At 48.9% G+C, this 7,938-nt stretch overlaps 1 protein-coding gene across 6 annotated transcripts in view; it reads right to left on the reverse strand.

Moving 5' to 3' along the window:
- The window catches only part of TP63 (tumor protein p63), a gene marked incomplete at its 3' end in the record, with an annotated part of 97,922 nt that extends 92,908 nt beyond the window's left edge, over nt 1-5,014 (reverse strand). For all 6 annotated transcript variants that reach the window (XM_081190291.1, XM_081190290.1, XM_081190289.1 and 3 more), the window contains exon 1: nt 4,833-5,014. In XM_081190291.1, the coding sequence (XP_081046417.1) occupies nt 4,833-4,874 (42 nt within the window). In that variant the 5' untranslated portion in view covers nt 4,875-5,014. The remainder of the gene's footprint in view (nt 1-4,832) is intronic.
- Between the last annotated feature and the right edge of the window lie 2,924 nt (nt 5,015-7,938).

Consider the following 7,938-nt stretch of genomic DNA (forward strand, 5'->3'; position numbering starts at 1 on the left):
TGGTGGTGGAACTCATTCCACTGAATGATTGGTTAAGTCTCTTCCTTTGAAGACAGAACTGCCTTCCCCCTTGGAAAGGGGCCAGAGAACATGGGCTGTGGGGGGTGGAGGGGGGAGAAGAGGAGGGGAGGGAGGGAGGGGTGGAGAGAGAGTTGTCTGCAACCTGGCTGCAGGTAGATTTCCTCGCCATACTTTTCTCTCTCCCAAATATAGCCGTTTGAAAGCAGCCCTTGAGTTTAAAGCTAAAATACTTTTGAGTATTGCAATTGCATTGTATTATTGCATTCCCCCCCCCTCAAATTTTCCCCTCCAGGGAGCTCAACGTGGCACACATGGTACCCCCCCATTTCATCTACACAACCACCTTGTGAGGTAGGTGCAGATGAGAGGCTGTGACAGGGGTCAGGAATGATAGGTGTTGCAGTCCAACAACATCTAGGGACCTGAGTTTGAGAAAGGCCCTGTTCTAACCACTACCCCACACTGCCTCTCAAGATGGTCGCCTGAGAATGAACACCATTAAGCCCAGAGTCACAGGAAAGAGTCTGGCTAGGCGATGTATCTTTCCAGGGGAAAGTTAGCTGCACTAGAAAACAATCTGCTTCCGGTTTGCAGGTTAAGGCCAGGTTTGGCCCATGCAGGAACATCGCCCGACACTCAGCCAAATGTCTCTCTGTGTGTTTTGTCTGTTGTGGAGCGAAACCAAGAGGATCCATCTATAGTCTGGACATCGAATTCCCATGCTGCGCAGCCAAATGCCCCCACTCCAGAAAGTCAATGAGAAGGACCTGGAGGCAGAAGGCGTTCCTCGCAGTGTGTGTCCCCTGGCACTCGGAGGTCTTCACTGCCCCGACCATGGAGGTTCTCCTTTAGCTCCTTGCGCATGGATTATTATTGTTGTTGTTGTTGTTTATGAGAGAGGATTCTGATAGGTGCCCTGCCTTTCGAGCCTAGCACAAGCAACTCTTTTGATACGGGGATTTAAGGAGCAGCATTCGAAGGACCGCAATTGTGCACTCCATGCTTGGCTGTCAACGTTTCCCCTTTCTTAAGGGAAAGTCCCTTATTCCAAATAGGATTCCTCACAAGAAAAGGGAAAAGCTGACAGCTGTGGCTCCATGTTGCGAGCTACCCAAGGCACCGGGGCGTACAAACGTTCTTGGAAACAGCTGTACACAACAGCCCTGGGAAAATGGCGCTGCAGAGGATTGCGTGTCAGGTGTCTGTCTGGCACAGGTGAGACCCGCCTGCAACTTGCCTCACTTCTTCCTCTATGACATCAGCAGCCCCTGAGCTCTGGCACATGAATGGAGGCACACTTTTGAGCGTTGGACTCCATGAACTTTGCAGGAGAACATGAGGAGCCCGCAGGATCAGGCCAATGGCCCATCTATTCTCACAGGGGCCAAATGCCCCGAGCAACATTGGAATCTCGATAGACTGCCTCTGGGGCTGGAGGTTCCATCTGAGCATCAGAATATAGCCCCGACGCAAGCCAATGGCCCATCTGTTTCTTGCAAAGGCCAACCAGATGGGAAACTTGCAAGCCATGGTTTCCTCAATGGGAAACCTAAAAGCAGAGTTTTCCCAACAACTGGCATTGAGAAGAGGCAGAGCACACCCATTGTGTCTTGTAGCCATTCATAGCCTTCTCCTCCATGAGGGGGCTGCTGAGGTCTGAGCTCTTTGGGTGCAACACAGCAGGGGCGGCGTGTTCTATGGATACCCCCAGCCCAGCTGATCGCTCAGGATTTGTACTTCGCCGGCGAAGGGAGCGTGGCCAAGGAGCACAAGGGAGTGCAAAGGCCTCTCTTCTGCAGAGGTACCTGGGAGGGCTCTGTTCTCCACAGGCCCTTCATTAGGACTTGCACAACAGTTCTGCCTCCCAGGCTCTCGGGTGGAACTCACTCACAGGAAACCCCTGGCCGGAGAGGAATGAGTCACAAGGAAGAAGAGGCAGTGGGAGCCAGAAGGGTAGGAGTTGCAAAAACTGAATCATGGAATCAGAAAATTGTGGAGCTGGAAAGGATCCCCTAAGGCTCATCTAGACCAACCCCCAGCCATAACTAAGAAGCCGACACCCATTCTCCCACCTTTCTGTAGGCCTTATGACTTTGTAAAGAGCCACAGCCACTGATCCTCAGTAGGCCAGATGACCAAGCTTTCCTTCAAACCTATTCCTTGACCTCTTATAGCCCCACAAGAGCATAAAAACAGTGTAAGAAAGGACCACAGTCACAGTGGCCAACCAGGTGCCCACGGGAAGCCTGCAAGCAGGATCCGGGCCCCAGAGCCCTCTCTCCTCCTGTGGTCTCCAGCAACTGGGTTTCAGAAGTGTTTGCTGCCTTCAGTTGTGGAGGCAGAGCTCAGCCATCCTAGCTAGCTGCCACTGAGAGCTTTGTTCATCTGGGCAGAGCTTCTATCCACTGTCTTCCACCTCCAAAAGTTCTCCAGCTCCCCTCACTCCAGCCCTTCCGCTCCACCCTTCCTGACCCATCTCCTCTTCTTGCTCCTCCAAATCTAAAAGATGGCAAAATCCCTCTCGGGCCAGGTGTAGCTTGCTTCTGAAAGGTGGTCCAGCAATTGGTGACACTCAACATGCAGAAGCAGAAGACATCTTTGAAAGGAAGTCCTCAGGCCCAAACAAGAGATGGGTTGTGCAACCCTGGCCCCCCGAGTCTGGATATTTTCACAGCTGGGCGGTGGTGGTGATGGGTGGTTGAGGCAGCATTCCTAAAACTTTGTTAAAAATCAGCATTTTCGCTTCGGTTTCTGTCACCCGCTTTGAGGACTCCGGAACAATGTCAACCATTTGGAATTACACGATTTTCACGTCCCACCGGAATTGCAAAGAAAATGGTGCCGGAGCCCAAACTGTTGCAAAAAATAGCGCAAAGTGCTGTGATTTCCCCCGCCATGTAATTTTCTCAAACTGCAAAGCGGCTTCCCTGCCCCCTCTCTTCTTAATTATGGATATGGTGGTTCAGAAGCAGAAATGAACACCGTTTGCTTCGATCCAGCCTCCTCCTCCTCACGCTCCTCTTTCCACACCAGGAGAGTAGCATCAAAAGACCAAAAGTATTTTGTGAGGCCTGCACGGTATCAACACTTAAAAGAAAGAAAGAAAGCAGCCCTGTCCAATTTGAAACAGAGCCGAAGCTTCCCCTTTTTCAACAAAGGGACGCCACTAACTCTGCAACGCTTGAGACATTTGAACCCGGTGACTGAAGGGCCATTGGGAAGCGTCAGGAGGACAAGGGGAAGATAGCCTGGAAGATTCAGATGTGATGGAGTCCCCTTCTCTTCTGAAAAGAGGTAATGGACGTGGATCAGACCTGGCCAGTGTGGGAGAGACACAAGAACAATGGGGAGCAAGAAACAGCGACAGATAGATTCACTCCTCACAGGCAGCGGAGATGCAGGAGAGAAGCAGAATTATTCCAAAAACACAACACAAGAGGCCATCAACACAGAGTGCCCATGCTGTGCTTGGTTCTTGGGTAAATTTTGCCAAGACCAGTCCAGGATGGAGTTAGATGTACCTCCAGCCCTAGCCCCAGAGAACCAGGGTCAGAAGACGTGTTCTCGCTTGGCTACATTGGGTGATCTTTCCATTTTGCAGATGGGCAACTGAGGCGTGGAGCAACGTAACCAGGAAAAAAATCACAGCTGAACAAAGAGGCATCTCTGCCTGGCCAAATCTGGAGAGAAAGCAAGGCACTAGCTGGATGGAGAAGGGGGTAAGCCAGCAGGGGCCCCCTTGCGATAGTCTTCCTACTTAAGCCTCTTCCAAGCTTCTCCAGTCCACCCGTGCCCAACGAATGCTCGCCCAACTGTTTGGAGCCGTTTGCACAAAAAGAAATTTGCCAAGACAGAGATTTGCTTTCTTGAACCATTTCTCCTTTCCATCGACACACTCTAGGACAACTGCTATCCCAGCTACCAGAGGAAGGGCAGGATATAAATTTAAGAAATAAATTAAATTCTGTTCTCAAATGGGCCCACTGATTATTATTATTAAACTATCTGGGCAAGCTGCAGGGAGATTTCCCTCCTCCGGGAGGCTTTCTCAAATCACAGGGTTCCGCTGCCTCCTCTTTTCAGATGGTGTGTCAACACAGCTGCCCTCTCCTCTGGAATGTAAGCTAATATTGTTGTCAACTTCCTCCGTGTGTAGCTTCCCCCATAAACACACACACACACACACACACAAGCGAACAAGCATCCCGAGTCTCAGATCAGCCCAACATTTTGCGTGCATGCTCTGCGCACACAGACTCCCTCTTGCACCCAGACAGAAAGAATGGCTCTGCAAACAAGGAACGCAGGTGATGCTCAGCACACACATTACAGCCGCATTATATGCATGGCTTGTTGACAGAGATTCAAAAAGGGCTTTTCTCCGCCTGGACGGGATAATTAGCCACCTTACGGAAAACTAGCTCCATTAACTCGCTATCTGCAAGCAATCTGCTCTCCAAAAGAACCTCTCTTTGCATTGCTTTTCAAACCTAGTCAAGTCCTCCGCAATGTACTTCTTTGCACCCAATCATCTATTGTGGCAACAGAAAGACAGTTACAATGGTTTACAGTCAACAACAGAGACCAAAGCACCCAATTTCTACAAACTTGGGTATTTATTTATTATCATTATTGCAATCCTCAAAATGCTGCAGCACTGTCCAAAACCCAAATATTAACCACCTCTGCCCCAGTTAATGAAATGGGAGGGAGGGGAGGCGAAAAGAAAGCTTTCTAAAGCGTCCTAGACTTTCTCCCTGGAAGGAAGGGAGAGAGAGAAATGTTAGCAAAGACCTGCAATGTCTCCTTACCTCACTATACTGGGACTGGGCATTATTCTCAAGGTACAACATGTTAGCAGTGAGGTTAAGCAGCGCTGCTGTCCTCTCCTCGGGCTCCAGGGTGCTGTTCCTTTCCACCAGTTACCCCCCACCCCCAATAAGACCCTCTGGGGTAACGTGGGCGATCCCGCTTGCAAGCTGTCAGGACAAGAGTGTGTGCTCCTCTACATAATTTAAGGTTGCCTTATATACCTCTCCGGGCAAGGAGGGGGGTGTGGGTGTGGGGCGGGCCTGCTTGGCTGTACCTGTCAAAATGTTGCACACCTGGGCTGCTCCACTCCAATGGAGGGAGGCCTCTCCCAGCTCATTAAGTGGCGAAGGAATCCTTATCACCGATCTCTAAAAAGGAAAGGAGGAGAAGAAGAGGGGACAGAGGGAGAGGGAGGGAGGGAGGGAGACAGAGAAAGAGGGAGCAAGCCAGACAGAGGGCGGGACGTTAAAAGAGCTTGGAAGGGACGGAGAGGCTTTTCCTGGTCACTTCTTGCAATGTTTGGAAGGAAAAAGCAGGCAGAGAAGCAACAGCATCCCGACAACTTTGTTAAACTTCATACGAAACAAATGGCGCCTAATGTTCAGTATTTATTTTTGCAAAATGCTCCAACCAAGCCACACAAGGCAAGAGTGGGTCGCAAATCTAGCATCTGCCATTCCCATTTTCCTGGTTAGACCATAAGAACATAAAAAGAGCCTGCAGGATCAGGCCAATGGCCTGTCTAGTCCAGCATCCTGTTCTCCCAGGGACCAACCGGATGCCCATTATGGTAAATCAGCAAAGCAGAATTCAAGCACTAGAGCAATATTCTCCCCTCCTGGGGTCTTCAGCAATGAAGACTTCTGCTTGCCCCATCCTTTAGAAAAAGTGGGTTGCAGTGATTTTGCCCTCGCCCTGCTTTTCCCCAGAAAACTGCTCTTTAGTGGTAAATCGGGACAAATGGCAACCTTCAGTACATCCCGAGTGCTGCTTGCTCCGATTCAGCGCTTTCCCAGTGGAAATGGAGACGGGGATAAGAACCAAGAGCCAGAGAAAAAGCCTTGTTCAAAAGTTATTCACCCATAGTTATTTGCTGCGGCAGCTAAAAGAACCTCCAGTGTCAGGAGCAATATACCTTTGGCACCAGTTCCTGGGAGGTGGGGTGCACAAGTACGGAGGGGCAGGTGTTGCTTTCTCTGTGGTCTCTGGCCGCTGTGGCCTTCAGTTGGGGGTCCAGTCAAATCCAGAGTCCTGTTGGAAACAGCGGACGCCAAGCAAGGATCTCTATATTATTCCAGACAGCAGAGGAGAGGCTGACTTCAACTCTCATTTCTCTGACTGAAGTATAACTCATAATGGGTCCTCAGGGTTTGGAAGGTGGGAGACAAGCGAGGAAGGGTTTATTTACTCCTGGGAAGGGGAACTGGGTGCTGCACAGCCCAGGTCAGTTTGGAACAGAGAAATCCAGAAACACTAGGAAGGACTGGGATGGGCACCACACACAAGCTTTCAGATGACACACGATTCTTCACTAAGTGAAACAGAATAGCTGGCTCTTTGGTGTAGTGCTCTACAACCCTTACAGCTCATAAGAATAAGAATAACGGCCATTTAAATATATATTGGAATTTCCTCACAGTTCCTTTCCTCCCGGTGAAAAGATCTGTGTTAATACGAAACTGACTCCCATTATTACAAGTCTGCAAGGAGACCAACGTCCCTGACAAGAGACATCTCTCGTATCCCTAGATTATTACACTGACGCATCAGACGTAATAATAATATGCGCAGATACACATTTCATTAAATGCATTTCATCAACTATGAGCCTTAGTAAGAGTTGGTGCAGCCGACTCATTAAGATGATGAGCAACAGGCCAGGAATTCCCCCAGATCTCACCTCTGACGTGAACTCTGCACTTGGCCTGAGGAAAGTCACCTCTCAGACTCAGCTGCAAGATGGAGGAAAATACTGGCAGACTTTATTGGGCTGTTGTAAAGATTACAGCAAAAAAGAAATAACAATTCTGTCTGGAATATCACTCAGAGACTGCTTGTAACAAGCATGCTTTGAGAGCCAGTGTGGTGCAATGGTTAGAGTGTTGGACTAGGGCCTGGGAGACTAGGGTTCGAATCCTCGTTCGGCCAAGAAGCTCACTGGATAATCCAGGGCCTGTCAGGTCCTCTTGGCCTAACCTACCCACCAGGGTTGTTGTGAGGGTTAAATGATGAGGGCAGCGCCAGATTTAGGTTTGATGAGGCCCTCATCTCCTGAAGGCAATGGGGCCCTTTGCCAACAACAAATTGTTGCTGTTTTTTGTGTTGAATACATGCTAGATGGTCATTGATGGACCTAACAGGTATCTAAAGCCATTTGCACATAACAAAATATGTATTTTATCAAAGTAATTGCGGAACTGAAATACAATTAAGAAGAAGTACCGTGGTACCTCAGATTAAGTACTTAATTTGTTCCGGAGGTCCGTTCTTAACCTGAAACTGTTCTTAACCTGAAGCACCACTTTAGCTAATGTGCCGCCGGAGCACGATTTCTGTTCTCATCCTGAAGCAAAGTTCTTAACCCGAGGTACTATTTCTGAGTTAGCGGAATCTGTAACCTGAAGCGTCTATAACCTGAAGTGTATGTAACCCGAGGTACCACTGTATATTAGTAGTGAAATACAATTAAGAAGAATTATATTAATAGTGAAATAATTATTAAGCTCTAACTTAAATTGATTTTATATTCATAACAAACTTCATAATGCAAACGCATTGGCATTTGGCAATAACAAAAGTTTAGAAACACAATTTACAGAGACTCAGAATTTGGGGGTGGGCAAGAGAGTGGGGCCCTAAAATATAGCTTGTTTAGCTTCTACGTAAATCTGGCACTGGATGAGCTTTGGTCCTTTTCTGCTATGGCGAAGCCATCTCATCTCCCTAAGTACCCCTAGGATTGGAAGCCAGGAGCCCCTGTGCCCTAACTCAAACTCAGAGCCCCCAGGCAAACCCTACTTCGTTGGAGTTTACGTAGCTGAGGTTGAGATGGCCACCTGTCACAGATTTTGGACTAGATGAGCCCGGAGGGGGGGTCTCTTCCAA

The sequence above is a fragment of the Podarcis bocagei genome (assembly GCF_964188305.1).
Source record: "Podarcis bocagei genome assembly, chromosome: 4".
Taxonomy (NCBI): domain Eukaryota; kingdom Metazoa; phylum Chordata; class Lepidosauria; order Squamata; family Lacertidae; genus Podarcis; species Podarcis bocagei.